Raw genomic sequence first — 27,708 nt, 5'->3', positions numbered from 1 at the left:
TTTTCATGCTTCTCTGGTAAGACATTTAACTTTGACAGTGAACACCAGACTGCTTCTGCTGCCAAGCAAATCTTTTAACCAACAGTTAAGGCACGGGACAGAATTGTGGTAGGAGGGTAGCAATTTAATAGGAAGTCAATTGGAACTGATGGCAGAGACTGAAGTATTGTGCTGCCACTGAAGGACTCAAAGTGAGCTGAAGTCAGTTACAGATAGTTGCTTCAGAGAGAGGACTTCTCAAGTGAATGGGGTGTTTTTTTTCCTCCAAAAGTAGTGCAACATTATAACAACTGCCATGAAATTGAATCGAGTGTTTATGTGCTACTTAGCAGACTTAATGCCAGACCTGCCCCCCCAGGCTTGTCAACAACCTCTCTCCTTGTCGTCTCCTCCAACTTAATGTCCTCTTGAATGTCTGTCCATTTATAAAAACCCATAAGCCTATTTCCCCAAAACCTCGAGGCATACACTCTCACAGATCCTGTTCCCTTTTTCATATTTGGCTGTAAAGTCACTGTTGCATTACAGCGATACATTGGTATTCCTGCATTAACACTCACATTAACACCTCTTTTGTTGATGTGTTCTGCTGACAGAGCTTATTTAATTAAGCTAATCTCATTGCAGGCACAGAATCATGTTGCTCATCATCCAGAATGATGTTTAGGAATGTACATTAAGGCCATTTATGTTATCTTTTAATTAAAGGTGAAATGAAAAATGTCATTTTAATCCTTTTAGATCACATCCTCGATAATATTGTGCATCTATTTGACAATATAGGCCCAAAAAAAATAAAGGAAATCCATTTCTTCGTATTCTTATATCAAAATCTGATCATTTTTTCTTCCTGTAAAAAAACAACAACCTGTGTGCTTACGTAAGCTAGAACCAAACAATTTTAACCAATCAATCTACAACATTTAGCCGCAGAGCACCAAGAACGCTCGGTCAGTTAGCTAGCTACTGCGCTGTGGAGAACGTCTGTCTACGCCCCCTCTCAACGATCAATCAATCTAATGATACGTCCCGCCTGCACGTCCTGTTTCACTCGGAAATACGTCACGATCAAACGCTAGATAATCTCGAAATGCCGTTTCAGCTCGACTTTAAGCTGGAGTGCAAAAGCAAATATCCAGATATGCATCAGGAATGTGGTTCCCAACAGTGCTGTTGAGACTTGTCAACACAAATACACTGTGGTGGGATCAGCAATGGCTTGATGCACAAAGCACCAGTACAACATTTCCTTGATGTATGAATGGCGCTGGAGGCAAAACGCTGAGATTACCTCAAGTGTCCAAAGGAAGACACGTCGGCCAGTGTTCACTTTGCCTGTGTTTCTGCCACCACTAGATCTTAAAGTGATAATCATTTCAATAAATGTCTGTTAAGTCACTATCTGTCGCCTAATGAGGTAACACAATGGTGATTGAGCCTATGGCCCACTGATGAAAGCCTTTGCATTTGCAGTATTACAGGCCGGGTCACAAGCTGCGCCCAGTTAGTGATGCGTGTTCCATCACGAAGCAGTAGTCGGTCTGCCAGAGAGGGTAGGTGGAGCTAAGCGGCTTTTTTTCCGGTCTCTGCAAATGTTGCGAGTAACCAGTAATCTACTATGGCTGAACAAACAGAGAAAAGATCGATGACGACAGATACAACTTCAAGAATAAGTGAAAATCCAAAGAAAAAGAAACAAATTTGACGCTCAGATGAAGGCAAACAGTCTAAAAAGGAAAGCGACCGTCAGCGAGTTACAACCGGAGCCAAATGTGGACGTCACACATGCAACACTGTCTGGACATCTGGGAAGTGTGCTCCCGCAATTACCATTTATCACCATAGGTGCCGCCAAAGAGAACGAAACTGAGATCTTCGAACTTTAACTACAAGGTTAAAGATGCATTTTGACTTCCATAAGAAGTGTTTCATTTGTGCTCTTTGTGTTTTATATTTAGTCTATTTCACATTTAATAGAATGAGTTACATGTGAAACAATTAAACCATTACTTTTTAATTAAAAGACCTTTTATAACGGAAGACGTCTTAAATTAATTGTACAAAATGTTTTGAATCTACCAGAAATTGAAATTTCCATGGGTACAAAAAATGCTTTTAAGGTTTGTGCAGACTTTTCTGCAGCAGTGAGGAGGATGGACACAACTGCATAAAATGAGAAACACTGCCCTTTGTGTACTCAATAACCCCTCACAGCGGTGCCCTAACTACTGGGTGCTCTGTCGTTAGGGCCGCTCTGGGCTGGCATGACATCTGGATGGTTCTGTGGCTGCAGCCCTTGTGACGCTCAGACATTCAAAGTTTCATCACACAGCAACCACCCATACAGAAGAAGTTTAAAGGACCAGTGTGTTGGATTTAGATTGTCAAGCCAAACTTTAGAAGCCAAGCAAGTTTTGCGGCCACCATAGGTTTACTACACATTTTGAAGGAGAGGCCGGTGGGAACGTTTATCAGTTGAGCACAATCTGATAACTCCCCACTAGATGACACTTTATCACACATACTGGTCTGTGGAATTTCTATATATAGCACAGTATTTAAGTAATTATCTCGAAGATGTGACAAAAGCAGCCAACCGTAGACGTCGCAATTACGTATATCTCCATTAGGGGCGCCCAAGAGAACAAAACTGAAATCTTTGAGATTGTCAGTTTAAGGCTGAAAATAATTATACATTTCTTCACAGATTAAACTGTCCTTTTATAATAAAGTGATCAATAGTTTTCTGCAAACACTCAGTAAATGTTGGAAGTCACATCGCAAGCTGTAGGACGTCAAAGTGATATGTTCAGCTTACTTTGCAAATGTAACATTGATGGTGTTTTCAGAAATGTCCAATGAGATAAAATTATGAATTGAAGTGAACTTTAGAGGATAACCTCACTGTGACATCAAAGTGTCCTGAAAAAACTCTTTTCTAGCCACTATTATCGCCTCGTTCTTGTGAACGCTGTTACTGAAATTGACGACAATATTCTGCAGATTGTCTCATTTGTGATGTGATGGCATGTACAACTTTTTTTAAAGAGGCCATATCTTCTGAATGGATATTCTCATATTTTGCACATGTTTCACATTGTTGGGTGTTTATTGTTCACAGCGAAAAAAAGAAAACTGCATAATTCCGTGTTTTTCCAGAAGTACATTTTTAAGAAGGTAGCCTCTGAAATGGGTCGTTCAGAACAGCTGCAGGTTTCTACATAGAACAGTAGTGCTGATGATTGGTGTTGTATAAAAACCGGGGAATAGCTGACACGTTTTAAGCTTAGTAAATAAAGGATAACGAGTTGGATGAGCCTTTTTGTAAAGTTTCTTATCTGCTGATGAACAGATTCTTGCGGCCAGTGCTATTGTTAGCCTCAGAGAGGGAGTAACCTAGACCTTGTGTCAACTTCTTAATTCAAAAGATTGTACACCTGGTGTCCAGCTTTTCCTGCAAGCACACATCTCAGCAAAGCTGGCCTTTCTACCGCTTATTAACTGGCCGTCAGATGCGGTGAGTGTGCAGACAGAGAGATAGGCCGCAGACACACATCCGGCTGCTGGCAGCCAATTAAAATTTCCTGTGAGTCACATTTACCTCGCGTATCTTTTAGTCAAGGATGTGTTCACGTGTGCATGTGTGTGTATGTGTGTGACTGTTGTGTAGGGGGCAGATTTATATGTAGCCTGCGTGTTGTTTTTGAGCGCAGATGTATGAAATACATGGAGAATGATGGGTCTTTAAGCATGAGCGATCATTAAGGCAGTGCTCTGGAGAAACATGCCATCTTTCTGTTTCCTGAGGGATCCATTCTGGCCGCCAACAGCTATACTTGGATCTAAATTTATTCAACAGTCTCGTTGACAAAGGGAATCATGGGAGGAAATTGCAGTAAAAAAGTGTATTTTACTTTATCCCGCTGTCTAGAGCGGTCCAGTAAATGTAACAGTTGATCTTTAAGGGATAAACAAAATGGCTGGTTTGCCCCTGCCAGACCAACGGCTCAGATGATATGCTGTGGAAAGTTGTGCAATGGACAGAGTACATGTGGAGATGTATTTGTGTAAGATCTCATGTAAGGAGCACATGCTGCATCAGAGCTTTTATGAATCCTCACTTAGTGGTCTTCTTCACCCCCTGTTGTTTGATGGCATTTATTGTGGCTCAGATGGTCGGTAAGCCAACGTTTCTGTACAGTTACATGGATCCACATTTGTTTGACTTGGCTTTGACATTGTTAGTTGGTTGAATGAAAAATCTAAGCTACCATTATTCTGTCCATCATGCTGATTCAGATTCATTCTTATTATCACCAGATTCTTAATCTGGCCAGAGAAGAATCAGAGCGGTTCTGTGAAACAGTTGTCTGTTCTTAGACCATGATTAGAGATGGCACTTTGGCCTTGTTGGGCAGCAGCTCGCACACCAGGGAGGGAACCCTTGTGAACCTCTGCAAAGGGTCTTTTTGTTCTCCTCAAAGGTTCCCCACTTTGTCCAAGACAAACTGGCAGGCATTCATTGGTTGCAGTATTTAGGAAAGCCCCACAGCATGGCTCTACAGTCACTGTGCTCGCTGCAAATCATTTCTACTACTTGCCTGTTGACGTATTTGATTGTTTCCAACCCTTCCTCATCCCGGCAGTGTCACTTTTGCAAAAAGTAAAGTTTAAACAAACTCAAACATCAAATCAACTGAATGCCCTTCTTTTTCCGGGTGTTGAGGATGAGCGTAGCAAACCGATGCTGTCAGACGGTGGTCGTACAGCTGACATGGTTCTTGATTTTAATTGCGTCATTGTGCAGCCCTGCAAGGCTACTCTTGGGCTAATGGACTCATAATTTTGAATTTAAACAGGTTGTTGCAGCTCCAAAATTACATTCAAAAGTAGTAAAGTTTTGACTTTTATTTCAAAGTGAAAGCCTTCATCCCTCCTGATCAGAGTTCTACTGTACAGAAAAAACTGCATTTCTTCTTTACTTTGCACCAGCCTTACATTAGAGAGTCAAAGGCTCGCTTGTCTTCCTTCTTTCCCTGATTGATGTATTCCAAGAGTGAACTTTACATCACTAATAGTTCTACTTAAAGGTAACTGTGCAAGATGACTTGCGCCAAGAGGCTGTCAGTGTACAGAGTGGGGATATCTTGTGTGTTGTTACAGCCTCTGTTGTGTTGGTATCTCTTAGTAACTCGCTGAGCACAAAGCTCTGTCTGTCATTTTCTCTTCTCATCTCCATATTACTTCTGCCTTTCTCACTCTCATAGTATTTTTGGACTCAGCCCTCAGAAATTTGTTCATTTCAACCACAGGGAGTAACTAAGTTTGGGCATGTCTTTATGGCAGGTCTGTGCTAGCCTGTGAGTCCCATCTGCTCCTATAAAAGTCATAATCCATCCCAAATCTGTCTGTGGAGTATAAAACACTCGACCCCTGTGGGCCTGAAGGGTGGATGTAAAAACGTGTAGGTTGCTCCTCTCTGAACATTAGCTGTGGTTAGCTTGAATTCATGTGCATGTTGAATTCATGTTCGTGCCCCGAGGGGCGGCTGTGGTTCAGTGGTAGAGTCGGTCGTCTTTCAAATGGAAGGTCGGTGGTTCATTTCCCAGCTCCCTCAGTCTCCCTCCTCAGGCAAGACGCTGAACCCCAAATTGCTCCCGGTGGCATAGCTATTGGTGTGTGAATGTGATGACTGATTGACAGTTGGGCACTTTACGTAGCAGCCTCTGCCATCAGTGTGTGAATGAGTGAATATGACATGTAGTTTAAAAGCAGCTTTAATTAGAAAAGCGCTATATAAGTGCAGTCCATATACCATTTAACCATGTGTGTTGATCTTATTTCATGTGTCTGCTGTACACCTATATGCTAAGTGTGTTACCTTGTTTACCCAGTAAGGCAGTGTCTAAAAATGTAGTGTCAAGACGGCAGGACATACCGAGCATCCAAAAGCGATGAATTCAACCACCTTCCTTGTAATCTTTTTGGCCTTTTCGCTCTCTCGAGGAGGATATTTATCCTTCCTTTTAAAGTCCAGAGCCTGTTGCTTCGGCGCAGCAGCCTTTTCCTGTTTAGTTTTTAGATGTATCAAATTGGTAGTATTGAATGCAGCACTACTGCTACCGCCTCAAGTAACCATCATATTGCATATATTGCAAGTGGCTGTTGGACTGTTTTTGCTTTCAAGTTTAAAATATTTCCACACTGCTGACATTTTAGCCGTGGGGTTGCTAATGCTAAGTTAGTCGCACGTTTACGACAGCTGGCGTAAATGATTGGGGTGAGATGATTGGCTGAGATGATTTAAAAATGCCCGGATCGGGATCGGGACATCCCTACCCAGAATGCATCTGCCTGGCAGCATGAATGCAGTCAGAAAGACCCACTGTGTTGACATTTGTGACGTACCTTGACCTTTTATGACAACTCTTCATAAGGTGGACTGCAGAATGTGAACTGATCACTTTTTGATTGGATCTGTTTTCACTTATAAGCACTGGTTACCTCTCCAAGTCCGACCAAAACAGAGCTTAACAGGGCTTACAAGTCTACATTTTGAAACAACAGCTGCGTTGCCTGTGACTTACAGCTATTGTTTAAACCTGTCAGAATTATGACATGTCAAAGACAAGCTGTGTAAAATCATGACAAATAGTGCTGATTGTTACATTTTTTATAGTAGGACATCTTGATTTGCTAAACCAAACAAACTGTATGCTGTGCTGTCAGGATTTGAGGTGGACTGAGGTTCCTTGGTGTGCCTGGTAACAGTTTTTCCCCCAGCACATTGTCTTCTCTTCTCCCTCCTTTCAAAGTGTCTCTTGTCCCGCTGAAGTCTTTGTGATCCCTGGATCTCAGCCCTCGTAGTGATGCAACATATTTGGATGAACCTGCTGAACTCAGCAAAAAAAAAACACATGCAGAAGGAGTCGTTTAAGGACAGTGCGCAAGTGCACCAATATCTTCCAGCATAAAGTAAATGTTGGACTTGTTGGGAACACAGGCAGCGTTAAATGGGTTGTTGATAGAGAAGGAAGAGATGCAGGGTGGAGTGCTCAAGGAGGAATGTGTTGAAGCATCTGTTCTGTTTCTTGGTGCTGCAGGTTTTAATGTCTGCATGTTCTGAGTGTTCCAGCGTCTGTTGACTCACTGTACAGATAAGACCTCCTTATCAAGGCTCTGCTTACCCCCCTCACTGTCTCTTAATGGTGTAAAGCTGTCATGTGTGTCCCCAGCCGGCAATGACGGCAGGTAAATACAGCGTACGGAAGCAGGCTGGAGTCAGGCAGCACACGGGACGCTTGAATATGTTTGTTTTTCTTCCAGTGAGGTGGAAGACGACATGAAAGCATACGGACTCATGGAGCCACCAGTGTTTTCTGCTCCATGTCATCTTCAGCATGTAGCTCTGGTCTTGACAGATGTGGTGGTTATTGTTTTAAGTGCTATCTAACATAATTATATGGAGTAAATGATCTGTCATTTTAAGTTGCCATGAAGAGACTTTAGCAGAGCAGAGCACAATTGAGTGATGGAAAATATTCCAAATCTACCACCACGTAATAATATGGAACATAATCATTTAAGAGATGATGGGTAAAACGTTTGATTGTCTTCCTGCAGAACTGATCCTGGCTTCCTCGGACGGTAACAGTCTTTTGATAATAATTAAAAACAGAGTCTGAAGCAGTTTCTTTTCTTTAAATGTTTGGGCCTGAACCCTAACTTTAGTATTTATGACTAATGAAGCCGTCTGGCTGTTGCTTTCAGGGGGAAAACTAAACAAGGGATATCCATGCACCAGGACTTACCCCACTCCTCTAAAGCTTCTCGGAACATGTTTTGGAAAATTTGATCTAATTTTAAAATGTTCGAGTGTCAGAATTATTGTGGTTGAAATGAGCTTTCAGTTTGATGATCCGTTTTCCTTGAGGCTACAATCTGCCAGGGTTTTTTTTACATTCCCCCTGTTTTGACAGGATTGATCTGCCACATCTGGCAGTAGTGCTTTTAATAACTCCATAATAAACATCAAGAGTTTTCCTCCGTTCACAAGAGACCCTGAGCTCAGTGACCCTGAGTAAATGATGATGTCAGCTTATTAACAATTCCATAACTTGAAGCACTCATTTAGAGTCGAATGGTCAGTGGAAATAATCAACAACATATAAATCCAATTGTGCAGAAGCCAGAGAAAGTGACAAATGGACATTTTAAAGGATTGGATGCTTTCCTCATCCCTCAAGTTAAAAGTCTGCTTTGACATCCACCACTCAGAGCAGCCTTATTATCCTTATGTTTCAGCTACAATCATGTTAAATGTCTGGAGTGTGTCCAATGGAACCAGGTTTTTGTATGTCTGCGTGGAAATTTGTTGAAACACGTCTCCTGGCAAAGGCTGCTCCGGAGCATGCTTACTTGATCCTATTTTGCCTGTTGCATATGGCAGCGGCTGGACCTGGCAACATCCCTCCTCATCTTTGTTCCAGCTGCAGCTTCCAATGAGCTCTGCGTTTCAGTGAAAGCCAACTGAAGAACATACAGTAGAAATGATGGCTCATTCTTTTTGCTTGATTTCCTAACGAGGAAAAGGAGCCTCGGGCTTGTCATTGCGATAACGATGTATAGTTTAAAAACAAATCACAGCCACCAACAGGTGGCCTCCAGATGATGTGCAGCGACCTTCTTCCGTCTGCTGTGATATTATCTTAAAGAGCTGGTTTCCTCACAATTTTAGAAAAGTGTTACTGAAATAAGATCAAGGCCACAGGAAAACTGGCTGTCAAACTATCTGCACAGGAGCTATGGCACCGCCTGAACACGGTGGGTAAGCCAAACGTAGAGACAGTGAAACCATATGACTTTCTGATAACTTATCAGTTATTACAAGACAAGAAATGGAAGTCATTTGAACATTTTAATAAGGCTAGGTCAAAACCTAGTATGTGGCTGACCTCTTCAGGTCACTGTGCGCTTTTGTGGGCAACACTGGAAGCGTGGTGTGTGCGTGACGTGGCATCATTTTCATTTAAATGCATGAAAACAGATGAGAGTCTTTACACTGCTGGCGTGACACACGTGTATGTTGCACGACTCATGTGCCAAAAATGTAGAGAATAGGAGGCTCGCCTATATTGCACTCTCTCACTCTCTCACTCACTCACTCACTCACTCACTCACTCACTCACTCACTCAGTTACTCAGTCAGTCAATCACATACAGACCCATGTGAAGGGCTGACTCCAGCGGTCAGCCAAAAAGTATTGAAACATGATATCAGACAATTTCTATCATAAAAATAGTAGCAATAAATGTTGAAGCAAAAAACATGCAAATATTATTTAGAATAAATTGTTGCTTTAAAGCTCTGATGAAACAACTGAATCAAAAAGATGAATAAACACTCAGGACATCTTTCGTAATTTACCTTTAGCTTTCCTTTGTGTTTGACCCCCGTCATTTAGCCTTTGTTGTTAGCACCAAACTGAAGCATGAATTTGTAGATTTTTTGTTCCTGTTCAGAAGTAAAGGGTCGGGGCGCTGCTTTAGCTCAGTTGGTAGACCCCCACCCAATGTATAGAGGCTACAGTCCTCGATGCATTGATCATAGGCTCGACTCCCGGTCTGCCGATCATTTGGTGCAGGTCACCCGCCGCTGTCTACTCCCCACACTTCCTGTCTCTCTTCAGCTGTCGTATGAAATAAAGGCAAAAGCCCCAAAAAATCTTGAAAAATAAAAAAAATGGTCTATTAAAGACCCTAATGGGGTTTTCTTTGCTCTGAATTTACAAAAAACATGGATGAGGGGTATTAAATAACTTCCTGTTTTAAATCAATTCAAAAGAAGGCATTTGGAACATCATGATATGTGTCCATAAAGAGCTACTGTGATGGGTACCAGCAGACAGAGCCACATTTACATTTGGGCAGATCGAACAGCAATTTGAGCTCTAAACAGGGCTGGTAAACAGTCAAGATGTTACGGTGGTTAGGCCTTTATTGTATCTATTACTTAGTCAGTCTATTGATCAAATTCGGCGCCAACAAATTTGGAACGATGTTCGAGCGCTGTATGGATGGGGACGGGCGGAATTTGTAGCTGAAATGACAAGGAGTCGCAGAAGTTACAGACTGAGCATAGCATCATGTCGGAGAGGGGGCGAAGTCGAGCAGCAGATGTAAAGCCTTTGATGAACTTGTTATGCATTCAGCCTGTTTTGTTAGGTCTACTGGTGGGAGATTCCAAAATGGATTGAAATGAGGACATCCTGAGCCAACATGTCATTTAGATTCAGTTTTTTTTTTTTTAGTAACATAACTTTTCCGACACCTCCTGCCTAAAACCCTAAAGCCAGAAGGATCGAGAGGCTCCAACTTGTCCCTTGCCTTGGTGAGACCTGACCAGATTGGACACCCACCAGCGCAGTGTTGAGCAGACTCAGCCTTTATCTGAATCTGTGGTCTGGAGCTGAGCCAGAGATGGGGCAGGCAGCCTGCTAGCGATTAGCAAGCAGACGGACCGGGCTCATGCCTGTGTTTCCCTTTCAGTTGAGGGGTCTCAGCCAGTATCTGCTCACTGGCCCACCACATCACTCCTAATATCTTTGGCCTGCTGTCACACACAAACACACACACACACACTGGAAACAATCAAAGTAGAAGAAAATGGCACAGGAAGAAAGTGGCCAGAGGTTTGGACCCCAATCCCCGCGTTCTTATTATTGTAGCCCACGTCTGTAATTACAATGTTAACACTGCGCTCTGCGAACCGAACCAGAGAGTAAGAAAGAAAACATGTGGGGCAAAAGAGAGCCAGATAAAGATTGGAGTCGGGGGAAGGTGGTCCATACGCGTGTGGGTAATAACTCTGTCAGGCTTTAGTGGTGTTTCGGTGGCTAAATCATCGGAAAATTACTCATGGTTGTTTTTCGGTGAAGGGTCCAGCCTCCCTTTCTCCCTCCTGGTGTCGCTGGTGAAAAGTATGGCGTAATGCAAACGGTAATGCGCTGGTGAAAAGTATGGCGTAATGCAAACCTGCAAAACGAATAAACCCTTCACATCAATCGAGAGAATTTAGGTAATTTATCTTAACGAGATGTGAATTTAAAATAAAAATGGTGGTTGTTAAAGCCTATTTGTGGTTTTCAACACATGTTTAAGGTATAGTAGTCTCCCTTCTGTGTCTCTTCCCATCCCCCCGCCCCCCACCCGACCGTCTGCTACTGACTCCTTTTCCATTCTTCCTCCTGGCAGCAGCGCTCAAATTCCACAGCTAGGCACTGGAGATTTCTTAAATTCTTCTCACTGTCACTCACCAGAGAAATGTTACCAGGTCCATATTACCACATTGAACAATCATATGAGCTCCTATCTCTGATGGACACTGAGAAATAAGTCGCTTTGTTAAAATAAGCAATCGTTGTTCTGTTGTTTTGAAACAGCAGTGATGTTTGGCTCAACACAGTTTTGGTACCATTACAATAATGATGATGGCAGTGACCATTTTTGTTATGAAACAAGGCCTCTAAAAGCTAAAGGCACTTGAGGTTGGATCGGGTTAAAGCCTATTGTGGCCAGGTCGTCAGTTTTCCACTGGAGAGGACAGCTTAGTTAAGTAGCCTTGGCCAGAGGTGTGGGCAGATTGAGATCATCGAGGTCTGCCTGTAGGCCGATAGCAGGACTGGAAAGGAGTGGAAAAGGAAAGGCAGAGTGTTTGAAGTCACAAGGGCACAGAGACATCCAAGAGGTCTGTTCAGACATAACACACACCACCAGATAATCTGTTGCCCCAGGATTCGCCAGGTCCTTTTAAAAGTTGGTCATAAATCACGAAGTCGGTTACATAACCTGAAACTAAACCAAAAAGTCATAAAAAAATGTTCATCAATCTTAAACTGAAGTTTTTATGTCCGTTTCTTTCCCCAATTAATAGAAAACAGATTTACTAATACGTTTTTACTTGCAATATTTAGAAATCCCCTTTCAAACATGATTGGAAATTGTTAACGATTATTTAAACTTTCCCTTTTTTTAACTTTTTAACTGCACTTCTGAGTTTACAGTTTGGACAGCACTTTAAAGACTTTTATACTGAAATGACTGAAATAAGACTTTTCCTAAAGCACATTTGGATTACATACATCTATAATTATAATAATAATAATAATACATTTTATTTGAAGGCGCCTTTCTCTGCACTCAAGGGCACCATACATAGATATATATATATATATATATATATACACAAAATACACATTAAAAGAGAAAAGAAAAACAAGAAAAACAATAAAAGTGACAAAGCAGTTAGCGTCATGTGGAATAGGCAGATTTAAACAGATGTGTTTTGTGTTTTGATTTTAAATCGGGGAATGAATCGATGTTTCTGAGTTGGGTTGGTAATGATGATCTATACTCGCCAACCTCTTCATTAGGTACACCTGAAAAATCTAAGCTGTCATAGAGGTGTTAATTCAATGATATTTCAGCGTCAAGGTCATAATTGGTGGTGGGGCTGAACTGAGCTGCTTTATATTCAGAGGTGTTTCTAATACTCTGCCCCCTCGTGTATGTAAATAGGGAGGACAAAAAATTAGAGACACATCTCAATCTAATTTAGTTCAGTACAACACCACCTTTAACTGTGGCCTCAGTAATAAACATCATTGAATTTACACACTTCTGTCTCTCAACAAAACAAAAGTCAACTAAAACTAAACTTCATAAAAGCAGAATCCATGGCAGTGCTGTTGTATTGAACTGCATTCCATTTTTCAGGTGTACCTAATGAAGTAATACTTTATACTGCAACTGCATAGGCTTTCATCAGTGGGCCATAGGCTCAATCACCTTTGTGTTACCGCATTTGGGGATAGATTTTGACTTAACAGACATTTCTTTAAAGGTATATTTAAAATATATCTTTAAGTCAATCATCCAATAATGTTTTTGGATTAAATATTTTGAACTGTGCCTAAACTCAGAAGCTCTGTAAGTGTTTCCGACAACATCTTTTTTAAAAGCTGCTGATGCTGATGCTGTCATGAGCAGTCAGCGTGAAGGAGATCTGACTGAAGCACATCAGTTCCTTGTACAGCCCGAGAACACTCATAGAAGACGAACAACACTTAACATTTAAGTTGATTTATTGTACAGTTAAGTTTTTTTTGGAACTAGTAGCTTTTGCTTGCTAACTTTAGCACTGCTCCCCACCAGATGTTACTTTTACATGACAATAGAAAGTTGCATAAAACACAGTACATAATGTCATAGTAAATTATGTTGACGAGTGTGTGACCGTCACAGTCAGACACTTTCACATTAGCTTCTTCTTTTTCACTAAAAACGTTATTTTGCACTGCATGATGGGAGCCAGATGCAGTCGCCTGTGTGCTCCTGTAGGAATGTCGAGGGTACTGGGACGCATTAAACACGTTTCCTGTGGCAGAGGTTTGTGAAGTGCTTCAGCAGGGGGTTTTGTGTTGGCTTTCTTCTTCATAGCTTCCTCTTATTGTTTTCTATCTTGTGGTGACTTTTATGAAATTGTGGTGTTTTTTGTGATGTTACTGTTTGCATAGTAGCTGTTTTTCATTATTGTCTTTATTTCCAAAAAGTTCAACGCACAGGAATGAGCCACTTATTTCATAATTCAACACTCTGTTGTAATTGTGTTGGCTGGAGACATTTCTTTCCTCATATAATGTGCATGGAAGATTTGACTCTTATATTTTAATGTGGTAACATTTATGTTCTCTCCAGAACCTCCCTTTTTTTGTATTTATGAGGCAATGACATGAAAATTGTACAATATGAAGTGGGCTTGTCATCATAGTAGAAATCTCCCACAGCTCTGCCAGAAAATTCTGATATCAACTTTTAGAATTTCCTTTAGGCAAAGACAATTGGCTTTACTCAAAGGTTTTATATTTTGTGCAGAAGCACAGGAGTTTAAAAAGAATAGAGCAGTTTAATGGGTAACTGAAAAAATGAAACCCTAAACTGCACCTATCTAATCAATGATTATTAGAGGCTAGGAAATTGTATATGATGGTGAATCATCATACAATTTCCTCGCCAGGCAGGGTTGGGAAGGTTACTTTAAAAATGTGTTCCGACACAGTTACTACTTACCTGTTAAAAAAACGTTATCAGTAACCCTAACCCAAGTATCACAATTGTAAAGTAACATAACTGATTACTTTCAGTTACTTTGAGTGTGAATTTGTGATTTAGTATTAAAGTACCCCAAACTGCCATAAACTTATTCCAGTCTGGAGCTTGTGTTTTTACCCACACAATCCCGGCCGCAGCATCACCACAGTCACAAACTATTTTTCAGTAGTAGTAGTGGAAGACAACAGGTTAGCACTTTTTTCACTGGAATTCTGTGCAGCTAACGTTAGCGGTTGGCTTTACCTGTAAATGTTTCTTTAGATTAGATGTCGAATCCTTTGATAAGGACAGCATTTCCACAGCCGGAAGGCAGAACTTCACTGTACTGTGATGTTGCTCCCTTTTCCAACCAGAGAAAGCATTTTTTTCAACACAAGCCATGGCGACCACAGACTGTTGATGGCAACTTTGAGGAGCGGTGTTGTAAGATTTGTGTGTTGTGACGTGTGCGTGTTACGACACGAACATGTCAGGCAGACGGTTTAGAAATGAGACGCCAGATGTTATAGAGCATCTTTGGTATTATCTTGTCTTCATTTTAAAATGTATTTTAAAATTGTAAACCTGCTAGTTATCACCATTTTTAATAAATGTATCTGTAATCTAATTACCTCTTTTTTCTATACATGTAACAGAATACAGTTGCCGTTTTTTGTATCCTAATTACGTAGCGCTGTTACTCGTATTCCGTTACTCCCCAAGCCTGATGATGATATATTATATACTTGTATATAATATATCATGTATATTATGTCCTTTTTTTTAAAGGGATACTTGCAGTGTGAGCATTAAATTATGAACAACCACCCTCCTTTGTAGAGGGAACTATAATTAGACAAAAAAAAGGACAAAACTTAGCAATGCTAAGAAATCTTAGGTTCTCGTTGTCTGTCTGCTTTAGTGAAGCTTTATTCTGCTAAGAGACAGGCAGCCAAAAGAAAGCTGCACAGTTTTTAACTCAGCATGTAGCGCAGCAAAGCACAGTGGTTGTGGTTTGTCTTTAACTAGAGTGGGAGTCACAAACATGAGTGAATTGAAGGTCTGTGTGCTCACCTGTCTGAACGACTCTCTGCTTAGTCTTTGAAGAGATTTAACTTCTTTGCCCATTTATGTCAGTTTAATTAATTCAACTATATTCAGCTCGAATAACAAAATATTTTTAAACACGGCAGAAAGGGTTAAATCGCTGGGTGGAGAATTCTCTAAGTGAAACGGAGTTCACTGCTGAAGGATCGTCTGTAAGCATTCTGGCTATTTACCTATGCCAAAGTAAAGGACAATAGTATTAACAACAACCCAAAATGACACCATGCCTTATTTTATTGCACTGTTGTGTATCCATACAAAAAATTCCAGCCCCTGTCGCACACACACCAGCAGTTTCTTCCCTGCTGTTTTTTTAAATACTCAGAAATGTACACAAAACATCTTTACCATAGTCATGATATAATGTGATTCGGTGCTTCCGTTTGTTTTTCTGTTCTCCCTGATGATGAACAGACTCGGTGTTCTAACCCAAAAGGTCACAGTACACGTGCATGTTGCTTTTACTTACTTTGTGCATTTAACATTGTTTCCTAACTAAGTCTGAAGTTTAAGTCTATTAACTTCAAATTCTATATAATCTGACTTTATACAGTTTATCCTGCTGAGCAAAAGTCCTCCTTACAAGAAATAGTCTGGATGTTAGATTCACAGAAACCACCCTTTGTTATGTTATACCCCATTTTATAGAGCTATTAAAAGTGATTGATTGATTTTTATTACCTCTCTGTGTGCTCTTACATGCAGCAGCCAGTGGGAAGCTCACAAAGAGCTGTCATCAAGTTTGAGTGTGTGCAGTAGTAGTAGTCGTGTGTCTGTTTGTACACACTGATGCACAGGCGGCAGTACAGTGTGGTTTCAGGGCAAAAAGGTACTGTGTGTGTGTGTGTGTGTGTGTGTGTGTGTGTAAGGGAGTAATTGAGATGAATTGGTTTTAATGGGTCTTTATGGGATGTTTGGAGTTATTTCTGTCTGAGGTCTCCTCTGGAGTCCTGGCTGCTCTGGAGGATGGCTTGGCCCTCCGCCCAGCGCCGAGGCTGTTCTACACTTTCTCTTCTCTCACCCTCCCTCCTCTCTCTCTCTCTCTCTCTCTCTCTCTCTCTCTCTCTCTCTCTCTCTCTCTCTCTCTCTCTCTCTCTCTCTCTCTCTCTCTCTCTCTCTCTCTCTCTCTCTCTCTCACACTGGTTTTCACTTTCCCTCTCTCTGTCGTGTGAGAGAGAGCGAGTGATTGTATGGCACAGACAGAGCGAGTGAGTGTTTGTGTTTCCTCCCGCCCTTCCTCCCTCCCAGCGTTGTGATTTAACAAGGCCTCCGGTTCGCCGAGCAGTAACCCCTCTCCGCTAATCGCAGAGTGCCACTTTAAAGGCCCCAGCGAGTAGTCGAGCCTTGTCCCAACTCCCATTTGTCACGGAGATCACATGGTGGCGCATGAGTTAGGACCCTGCGGTAGACGCAAAATTACAGGGTCGGCGGAAGGGAGTGAAGCCAGCGGACCCAGTGGCAAGGACGACTCCTCGGTGGCGGCACAGAACTAAACTGTCTCTTCCTGTCGCGTTTTGATGGACGGCCTGAGGAAAGAGGAGGCATAATATATGGGAAGGAGGGGAGTCACTTGCAGTTTAGTGTTAGTGTTAGTGTTAGTGTGTGCGTGCATACAGTAAAGGCACAGCAGATTTAGTTTTTAGTTTAAAATAATTCTCAACCAATTTAGTTCTGTAAAAATACAGATCCAACAAATACGTTTTGGCAACTTCTTCTGGAAAGACTCTCACATGTGTTTTGAAAACTCTGAAGGCACATTATGTGATTCTGCACCAGTCAAACCGCAGCCTAGTTTAGCTTCAAGTGTGGACTGTTTTTATTCACTCCTCATAGTCTGTACACTGTCCTTTTAGAATGACTTAGTGCTCTGTGATAACTAAATACTGTATAAATATGCTTCTGTTTTTCCAGACCTTTTTTTCCTTTTATTCGTGTGTCTCCTTTCGCTGAAATACCACAACAGCATCAGCAGCAAAGTCTCTCTATCACTGTCACAAAATGTAAATCAGTCAATGTATGAATGGCCGTGTGTCTGCACGTGTGTGTGGTACTTGCACACACTATATACAAGTGTATATGTGGCTGTGTGGTGTGTGTGCATATGACTTTGTGGGGCTCCCATCTGCCTATGTGTGTGTATATATGCCATGGGAGAGTGACAGCCCTGACCTTAGCCTCTGAGGCCATGCCAGGTCATTGGCGGCCAGCCACCGAGTGGTGAGGCCGCATAGTGGGGAGCGCTGGGACTGAGAGCACAGGCTGCATGAAAGCAGAGAGGGACAAATGGATGGTTTGAGGGATGATTGGAGAGGGAAGCAATGAGAAAAATGGTTGACAAGGATGAGACAAACCACAGGATGGAGTAACGATGGAGTCAGGATGGAAGGAGCCTGACGGAGGGAGACACAGATTGAAGTTGAGAGGAATAGGGGGGGAATGCAGGAGGAAGAGATCCATGCTGCTCATTAGGTTTGGGTGTGTATGGGAATGGCAGTAAACATGACATTTCTCTTGCAGCCAGCGGAACGACTCCGGCATCTAATGACAGCCCTGCAGCACAATGAGTAGTAAAGCTGCAGCCACCAGAGCTGTTGCCCAGCCCACCAGCAGCCACCAACCAGGAGCCTCGTTTTCATTCTGGGCAAGGTCCAAGGCAGGGAGGAGGATGTGTCAAGCAGGCAGCTTACAGTAATGAGATGCTGCCATAATAAATACAGAACAGTAATCATCCACAAATATTACACCAAGTACCAAAGGCGTGCTAGCAAACTGCTTTATATGTAACCAGATCATTGATTGAATCTCTTATCTGAGTAGCAAATTCTGTTTTGTCTTCATATTTGGATGCTTCATGAACCAATTACCACCTTATCTTCTCAGATTTACATTGGCAAGTGTCCAGCCTCCACTGAAATACAACTGGTGGCATTGAGGCGATGCCACAGTGTCCTAGCTGGCACTTAAATGGACCACTGCTCTGGGGTGTATCCCTGCTTTGTCGTGTAATTATTGTCTGGGAAAATTTAAGTAGTAAATGACAACTTAACTAATTTATAGCCTGACTTCCTTCGGAGATTGTTGGCTTTTCTCAGATGCCAGACGGTGTCAGGAAACATTCAGAATTCATGCTTGACTAAGAAGAATTCCCAGAATAGTGTGCAGTGCAAGAGAGACGTTACAGAGCGAATCAAAGTGTGAAAAAAGTAATGGAAATGTAATCAAATTAACCATAGATTTCAGTTGAATTGAACAATACAGAAACTTCACCGCCGTCTTTTAATTCATCCGTTTCCAAATCCAGTATTTTTATGCATGTTTGTACTCAATCACTCATGTCTCTGGCTCTGTCTCAGCAGCAGAACTTAATCTATTTAAAACTAAACCCACATTCAAGACCTGTTTAGCCTCACACTATCCTTAACTTGTCCTCTCCTTCCTTCTCTGTTTTGTCACTGGTGTCTCTTTTTACACAGTCTGCCCTTTTCCTCTGTCACTTTCTACCTTAAAGTCGGTGCATCGTCTGCTATTCGCCCGAGACAACCTGCTCTCACTTCTCTATTCTGGTAAGAGGAGGCGGTTTTATTCACAGCCACTCGGTAATAAACTCCAGTCCATGGTGTGAGAGCGCTACAAAGAGGCCAGCATGTCTTCCTAAGATCATATTGAAAGATTCATGACATATTTAACTGTTCATCTCCGTACGCAAGGCATATAATTTCTCGTCTTGGATGCATCTAACCAGTCATCTTCCTACAGTATCCGATGTACTTCCTGCGCCTCTACCGGTGTCCTGAAAGGAACTGCTTTGCCCCCAACATGAAAGGTGGCTGTAATGAGTAAATAAGATGACTGGGTGACTTTTGAGAAAAAGGTCAAACCACGCAGTGAGAATGAATAGTTCTGTCCCCTGGAAACCCATCCAGCAACCGGAAGCTACTGGGGTTAAAGGCTACAGCCACAATTACTATGTAGACGTTAGAGTTACAGTCTGTTGTAAGAGATGTAAAAATGACTCCATGTGAGTGTCTGTTGAAAATGTGTGTAATTCAACCTGAGGCAGTGTGGTGAGTTGAATGACTTGGACAGCTGAGGTCCAAGGCTGCTCATGAGTTGGTTGCAATCTGACAACAGAAGCTTCAATATAATCTGGAATATAAGACGCAGTCTGTTTTTGGGGCTATCCCAGAGGAAAAGCGAGTAAGTTATTTCAACCCTATTTCAATTTATTTTCATTTAAAACACATTCAAAACACACACAAATTACATCTGTTTTCGCCATGTCGAGTTTGCAATCCTGCTACTTACCGGTGCTGTAGCTAGCAGTAGCTGGCAGCCTGCGGTAACATTGATTGTTGTGAGGGTGGCGGCTGCAATAGCGATAATGATTAGCAGCAATCAAGTTAGTTTTCCTCGCTTAAAACAGTGAGGAACACACAAAACAACACTGCGGTATATTGTAAATAGGGCGTATATTGTAAATAGCGGCTTTGACCCAGTTAAATGTGAGATGTGATGTCACCACTTAACAACCAACAACTTTAGCTAGATTATAGTGCCATTGTCTGGGTAAAATACCGTAACACAATAACATACCTCTCTGCATTTTATACTGGTATATTGGTCAAGCTGGTATATAGGACGCAGCCCACTTTTTAGATGAAAAAACTGTATTAAAAGTGCGTCTTATACACCAAATTGTACGGTAATACATTTGTCCTTTTGTAGAAATGAAATGTGTATGCAAAAAATCTAACTCCATGTGTTTTTTTTTTTCTTCATATAAATGTATTTTTAGCTACCCGACTAGGGATAGCAAAGTGACTCTCGTTTGGGCCATCCATGGTGCCCACACGGTGAACCCTAATCAACTTTTCCAGGTTAACTTTTTTTTTGCAGAATAATACTTCTGTTTATTACTAAATACCTGCCAAGTTAATGCACGTAGCATGCTGACATTAGCATTTTAGCCTATGCATTCTCCCCCGTTAGCTTGATCAAGGAGATGCTGGGTTTAAGTAAAGCCTCACAGATCATGGCCGATGGCTGTAGCTTAATTTATGGCCCTGCATTAAGGGGGGTAACATGTGTACAGAGGTTCTGTAGGACAAGCTGCAATTGATCTGGGCCTCCTTAAAAATGTCATGCTATGAAAGTACCGTGTCAGTTGTCCATTGGATTGGCAAGAACTGTGCAAGGACAAGGTTGTTTTTTTACAAGTGTGCAATGTCTATAGGGATTGTTGAACTTCAAAACTACATGAAAGTAGTAGAAAAAGACTCATTACCCTCTCCTTAGACATTAACTTTTTAGATGAGACTTCCCTAGATGTGTTAGATTCTACAGTATTAAAGTCTATTAAAGAAATGCAATGCATGTCTAGCAAGTTCCGCAAAGATCCAGCAGATGTTATATTTAATAACATCTCTGGTTAAATACCCTTCTGAAATCGTATTGCAATATTTTCCTAACAGTAGGAACTTCACATGGACTCCATTACCGACTGTACTAGTGCACGCGTTGCCACTTTACTGTCCCAGACATTACAGCATTTTGCCATCATTAAGCACATTGTCATATTATGCACTGGCACGCAGCCCTACTTCGAGAAAAGCCAACTAAACCAATTTAAAAGCAGCCACGGAACACTTTGCCAGTGACTGTCCCTTGTATTTACGCTACAGGGTTTGGGGACAAGACTATTAACTGGGTCAGGAGTTTTCCCCTGGCCCCAAGTCTGACATTCTATCCCACGATATTGTAAAAACAGTGGCAGGCTTCTTTTGTGTCAAAAGCATCTGAGGAATGCACTCCTGATGCAGCGAGTGCTACGATGGGTGTCCCCTCGGGGTGATGACCAACAGGGATATCAGGGCGATGCTGGTGTCGTGGTTTAAATTGGAAATTATGTTAATGCGGTCTCTGTTTGCCAAATGTGTAGCGCTCGTGTGTAAGATGAGGAATGGGTTCAGCATCAGGGCGGGGCAGAAGATTGGACAGCACCGCACCTGTATGAGTCATCACGCAGAGGCGAACCTCACAGCAACATGTCATATCAAGACATCGCCCTCCTCTCAACCCCTCGCTTGATTCCTCCTCTCTATGCAGATTGCCAACTGTTGTTATTGTCTTCCAATGTTGCTATTAACTTCCACATTCCTGAACAAAGTGTCATATAATCAGTGATTTTTGCACACTGAACTCCTTCACCTCTACTAAAAAAAGCTCTGTACCCTCTGTGAGCTAAAATGATCTTGAATTTAGCTTCTTCTACATTAATGTTTGAGAAAAACATTTTGTATTCCAGCTTATAAATGGCTCAAGCTCCACCAGCGTGCCCCACCAGGAAGAGGCATGTCGGTATAGCATTAGCGCCCGAGAGAGACAGTGCTGATTCAGTTAGTCCCCAATACTAGTTTGAGATAGTGGTGCAGTTCCCCACAGTTATTTAGTCTTTCACAGCCAAACCCAGGACCTCAGCAATGTAAACATTTGCCTGTTTAGCATCAGCGTGAAGCCCGAGAATGTCCCTGTGTTTAATAGTATGTGGTCCTTTGGAGGGGAAAAAACGTCAGGCCTAATTTACAGTGCAATGGGGACATATGATGCTTAATTTAAGGTGGTTTACGGTTTACTTATGGCGGCTGTTTGCCTTGGTTTGTGGCTATAAGGGAGAGGTATCTCATATTTACCCCCCTGTGTTTAAATGAAGAGTTTATAGTGCAGTGCTGATATTTCAGAGCAACGCATAAGGATTCCACTCACACATTTAGTCTCTTTAAAGCCTGTATAACTTTAAATTCCCAAAATAATAAGCCAGCAACATGCACATCACTTTTGGTAAAGGTTCTGAGTTGAGTCTCAGAGGTGTTTGCCCGAACAGAAACACAAAAAAAATCTGTGTGGAAGTGAAGAGACCTTTGCTGAAGTTGCAGAGAACAGACATAGCTTTGGTCTGGACCAGTGGCCAGCGGATGAGATTATAGTATAGTATTGGTTTTATGCTGTGGTAGATAACGGGTGGAGCAGAGGCATCCTTCTGCAGTAATGTCAGGTTACAGAAAACCCAAATGCAAATGCCTGGGAGTCCGAGACCTCTAATGTCCATGATTGTCCCGTTGGCCCCGTGTACCAGCCTAAATCAGCCCTTTGCAGCTTATACAGTTGTGTCATATCCATTTTATACATGCACACACACACATGGACACAGCCGCACACACACACATGGGCACAGCCACACACACACACACAGCCAGAGAATAGTAATCAGATATAGCATACCACAGCAGGCAGCATGCAACCAATCTTACTTGGTAACACCCGTCTCCTGGCACATGTACAGCCTAAACATGGCACCTCCAGTGGTTACGGTTTCTCCTCTGCAGATCTTTGTGTCTGAGTACACACTGCTTGATTACTTTCTTTGAGCATGCAGAGAAGCTTTTTGCTTCTTGATAGAATTGTTCATGCTTTACCCATTATTTCCCCATCACCATGAACTCTGATATTTTTATTGCTGTTAATGCTGCAACCATTAAGGAGGTTAAATCTGAACCCTTTTAAAACATCTCTATATGTGTTTGCTTTACAGTCGGTGGTGAAAACCGGACGTCTGCTCATCAGTCATGAGGCACCTTTGACCGGAGGCTTTGCTGCTGAAATCAGCTCTACAGTACAGGTGAGTCTATGTGCGGGAACATACTGAATATTATGGTCTTTATTGGGATCTGTTGCTCCCAGGGGGAGGGGGAACTCTTCAAAGCTAATGGACTTAATGGGTTGCAATGGTTTTGTCAATAACAGCCAAACTTTGTAATAAAGTTAAAATTGCCTTTCACTGACTGCCCCAGAGCAGTGGTTTTAAAACCATGGGCTGCACCTCCCCGCGAGGTTGCAGAAGAGTTGAAGGGAGGCCCAGATGAAGAGATGTGAGGCAAAGGTAAAGCTTGAGATGAAAGGGAGAGTCTAATGCCAACCAAAAATATGTTTCTATTAAATGTCCCCTCAATTTGACAAAAAGGGACCCGAGTTGTAACCCGCAGCTCTCTAGCTGACTCCATGGCAACTCTATACTTTCTGTCATGATACATTCCCAGACGTTCCCAACTGTTCCAAAAATATTTATTTTGCAATGTAGAAAATTGGGATGTAGAAGAGTCAAATATTGGTTGTTCAAGGTGGTCCCTACAAAAATAAATAACAATTCAACGGTTTAATTCACTATAAATGTCTGAAGCCCAGGTAACAAACGTTTAGCTTTATTCCTTTTCATGCTGCGATGGGCCGAAATGTAAATACATTTAGGCGAAAAATGTGGGGTCTGGATGCTGGTTTGGATAAGTCTGTGGAGCGGATGCCCCATATACAGAGGCTAAAGTCAGCGACGCAGCAGCCACGGGTTTGACTTCCATCCTCGGCCCTTTGCTGCACGTCATTCCCCACTCTCTTCTCCCCGTGTTTCCGGTCTCTCTTCAGCTGTCCTATCTAATGGAGGAAAGGTGGCCCAAAAAAAAACAACTATAATATATACAGTACTGTGCAAAAGTTTTAGGCAGGTGTGAAAAAATGCTGTAAACTAAGAATGCTTTAAAAAATGGAAGTGTTAATAGTGATAATAAATCAATATTTGGTGTGACCACCCTTTGCCATCAAAACAGCATCAATTCTTCTAGGTACACCTGCACACAGTTACAACTCAGCTGGTAGGTTGTTCCAAACATCTTGGAGAACTAACCACAGATCTTCTGTGGAACAAGACTGCCTTCTGCTACAGCCAAATATTTCAAACTTCGACTCATCAGTCCTGAGCACCTGCTGCCATTTTTCTGCACCCCAGTTCCTATGTTTTCATGCGTAGTTGAGTGGCTTGGCCTTTTTTCCATGTCGGAGGTACAGATTTTTGGCTGCAACTCTTGCATGAAGACGACTTCTGGCCAGACTTCTCTGAACAGTAGAAGGGTGTACCTGGGTCCCACTGGTTTCTGCCAGTTCTGAGCTGATGGCACTGCTGGACATCTTCCAATTTGGAAGGGAAATAAGCTTGATGTGTTTTCCATCTGCTGCAAGTTTCCTTGGCCGACCACTGCGTCTACGATCCTCAACGTCGCCCGTTTCTTTGTGCTTCTTCAAAAGAGCTTGAACAGCACATCTTGAAACCCCAGTCTGCTTTGAAATCTTTGTCTGGGAGAGACCTTGCTGATACAGTATAGCTACCTTGTGTCTTGTTGCTGTGCTCAGTCTTGCCATTGTGTATGACCTGTGACATGAAACTGTCTTCCACAGCCTCACCTTGTTAGCAGAGTTTGGCTGTTCCTCACCCAGTGTTAAGCCTCCTACACAGCTGTTTCTGTTTCACTTAATGACTGGGTTTCAACCTACATGTAAAATTGATGATCATTACCACATGTTTGGTATAATTGGTTGATCATACACCTGACATAAGTCCCTGACTTTGTGCAAGTGTACCTATAAGAATTGATGCTGGTTTGAAAGCAAAGGGTATTAACACCAAATATTGATTTGATTTAGAGTTTTCTTTTGTTCGCTCACTTATTATTTTCTTAAATTGATAAAAATAAACAATTATTGTTTCTATTTTTGAAAGCATTCTTAGTTTACAGCATTTTTTCACACCTGCCTAAAACTTTTGCACAGTACTGTATATATAATACTCAGGGCTCAAATTGCAGCCTGTTCAAGACCAAGCTTTTACGCCTCGCAGTCTGTGTAAAAGGTACGGAGGCAGGGTGGTCAGGCCAAGTTGTTCTGCCGCGGAGTCAGCAACAGAGGCGTCTGTGTAAATGGCAGTATTACACCGTTGTGTGGTTTTGTGTAAAAACATAAAGGCGGGGTAATGGGGGAGCCTCGTTACAGCGCTGTTGCTCTGTGTAAAAAGGGCTAATGACTACTTGACAGAACACTTCCTACTCATATCCCTCAAAAGTCTTTGGAACTGGAACGTTATTTTACCAGATTGACCAAATGAACATTTTAGCTCTGCACTACCAGTACTTTTTTTTGCCAATAGTAAGAATCAGAATTTCTCATCAGCGTGCTATTTATATCCCTGAAACAACAAGACTCCCCTCTCTCCATGCATACACAGAGATTTGCTGTGGGTCAAAAGATTAATGAATACGAGAGGAGTGCTTAGATTCTTTAGGAGAGCAGCTCCTCAACAGTTGTGTCCATAGCTGCACAGAAGGCGTTTCGAAAGTTTATGCTACTCATCTGAGATAGTTGTTACAGTGGTTCTAACTACCTATGTAAGGTTCATGAAATATTGCTTGTTGCTGACAATACAGAAGACTTGGACACTGTAACCAACACATACCAGAGACAGCTGATGACAAATTCTTAACTAAGTGTGACATGACTAAATGAAAAGTCATCCCCTTCCCATCATCCAAATTACATTCGCGTTGGGAGACAATCATTTTAAGTATGTGGGGTGTTTTCTTCCTGTGAGGCTCTGAACAACAAGAGTTGTTCTTGTTGTGTTTCAACAGGAACAACTCTCCCCTTTATACTCACAGCTAATAATATTCACAACATTGCATGTGTTACCTGGAGCTCTTTCCTTGTTAATGTGCATGAACTATTGAGCTGAGGCAGTAAAATCAATCGATCCTCTGCTCATTTAATGTCAGTCAGCTATTGCTCTCTCCCTCTGTCAGCGAGAGCCTGAATCGCTGATGAGTCATCCCCCCCAATTTCCATGTTTCCCTGTTTTCACATTGTGTACGGGTGATGTAAGTTGTTAGTCTGTTCACTGATTGCATTGATCTGCAGTTTTCACATGGCCTCATGTGATTTGATTTGATCACTGGAAACAAAATCTAAGACATCTTAGACTGGTTGTGTTGGTAAAAAGAACATGCCTCCGTCACCCTGTTAAACCCTGCGTTATCTTACAGATCCTCTTAAAGGATCATTGTTTCAAGTTGTATGTGGTTTACTCATCAGTGCTGATGGCAAATGTAGTGAATTGAAGCAATACATTCCACAGTGCATGCTGTCTTCTCGTCCATAACATACTCTGTGCTCATAGTTTCATAAGTAATTTCCAATACAAGCGAAGCGAGAGTGGAAATCCAGGCTGAAAACTAAAGTTGAGGCATATTTTGGCAAAAAAAAACACAGTTGTGAATCCAAGCTGACTAACAGTCGCACTGTCAGCAGAGGGCCAAGTCAAATCAAAACCATTTTTAACGTCTGCACGAGACTATTGGTTGATACTCAGGGGGATTTTCGGTGGATTTTAACCCATTAAACTCCACGGCACTTTGGGGTAGCTTGTATCCATTCTGCTATTACATGCTCAGAACCATAGATTTAATATTTACACAGTTACATCTTTCATCCTAGTTATCAGTAATGCACATGTGTGACTCTAAACATGGATGAGTGGGTTTGACAATATTGTTAACGATCCTAACTTGTACAACACCTCCTTGTTAACTAGCCCCTCGTGCTCAAAATCAATGGAAGTATAAATTAGACTGGCTGCCCGTTTAGCACTTGAAGCGCTGCGGCCTATTATTTCTGAAGAGAGTTGTTTTAACTACTACCTATCAACCGCAGGCATTTGCAATAAAATCCATTTATGGGTTTGATCTTCACTTTTGTGTAACGAACAGAGAGAAGTATTTATTGGCCACCCTTTTATAGCGTTTGGCTGATGACTGGATAGAACAGAGTGTGGCAGAAGAAGATGTGGCTTAAAATGAGGCTTTCATGGACTTCAAGGATGCACAGAGAGAAATGGTGAATCACACTAATTCCCTCATGTCGCCAAACCCGAACAGACTTTACTGTAGTTGTGTCAGACTCCAAAAGGACACACTCTGGCTGATCATTTCATTTTATAAAAAGAAGTCATCATTTTTCCATTTGTTGTGAAAGAAATAATGACATTCTGTATAATTGTTTCCACTATGTTTTACAAGAACTTTTGGCTGCAGAGACAGTGGAAAGTCCATTAGCGATGGTAGTCTTAAAGCTAGAGTTGTATTAAATACAGTTTATTCTCCACACAACCAAAGATCACACAGCACAGAATCATATAGCTTCATCACTCAGGGGGTCTCAGAGTTATCCATGGGGCCCTTGGATTGTGTGGATCTAGTTGCACTGGTAGTGCTTTCCATTCTGTGTGTGTAATTTAAACCAAGAGTCCCAACATCCAACCCAGTACGTCCCACTGAGTCGGGTGCTGTTCTAGGACAGGGTTCACAGACTACCGGCTCCACTCTGGCCCGGCTGGTGTTCGCTAAAGATGAAGGCTTCTTCTATAAATGCCTTCTGAATCAGAGTCAGACTACTTAGTTGCCTGTCATGCTTGCCTGAATGAGAAGCAGAGGAGGCCCAAGGCCCGGGGCATCAGGCCCTATTGTAAAAGTCATGGCAGTCTCTCCACATGTCTTTCTCCACCGAGCGGTCCACTAAACTGCCTTC

The 27,708-nt window shown here is 42.0% G+C and overlaps 1 protein-coding gene across 1 annotated transcript in view; it reads left to right on the top strand.

Moving 5' to 3' along the window:
• bckdhb (branched chain keto acid dehydrogenase E1 subunit beta) overlaps positions 1-27,708 on the top strand; it is a 58,279-nt gene that overhangs the window by 22,318 nt on the left and 8,253 nt on the right. Inside the window, exon 9 of the mRNA XM_069656196.1 lies at positions 22,844-22,930. Within this exon, the coding sequence (XP_069512297.1) occupies positions 22,844-22,930 (87 nt within the window). The remainder of the gene's footprint in view (positions 1-22,843; positions 22,931-27,708) is intronic.

This window comes from Semicossyphus pulcher, unplaced genomic scaffold, assembly GCF_022749685.1.
Source record: "Semicossyphus pulcher isolate SPU_LCO1_2020_fin unplaced genomic scaffold, fSemPul1.0.p SCAF_9, whole genome shotgun sequence".
Taxonomy (NCBI): domain Eukaryota; kingdom Metazoa; phylum Chordata; class Actinopteri; order Labriformes; family Labridae; genus Semicossyphus; species Semicossyphus pulcher.
Note: the sequence above shows the minus strand (reverse complement) of the source record. Positions and strands in the feature narration are given on the sequence as shown.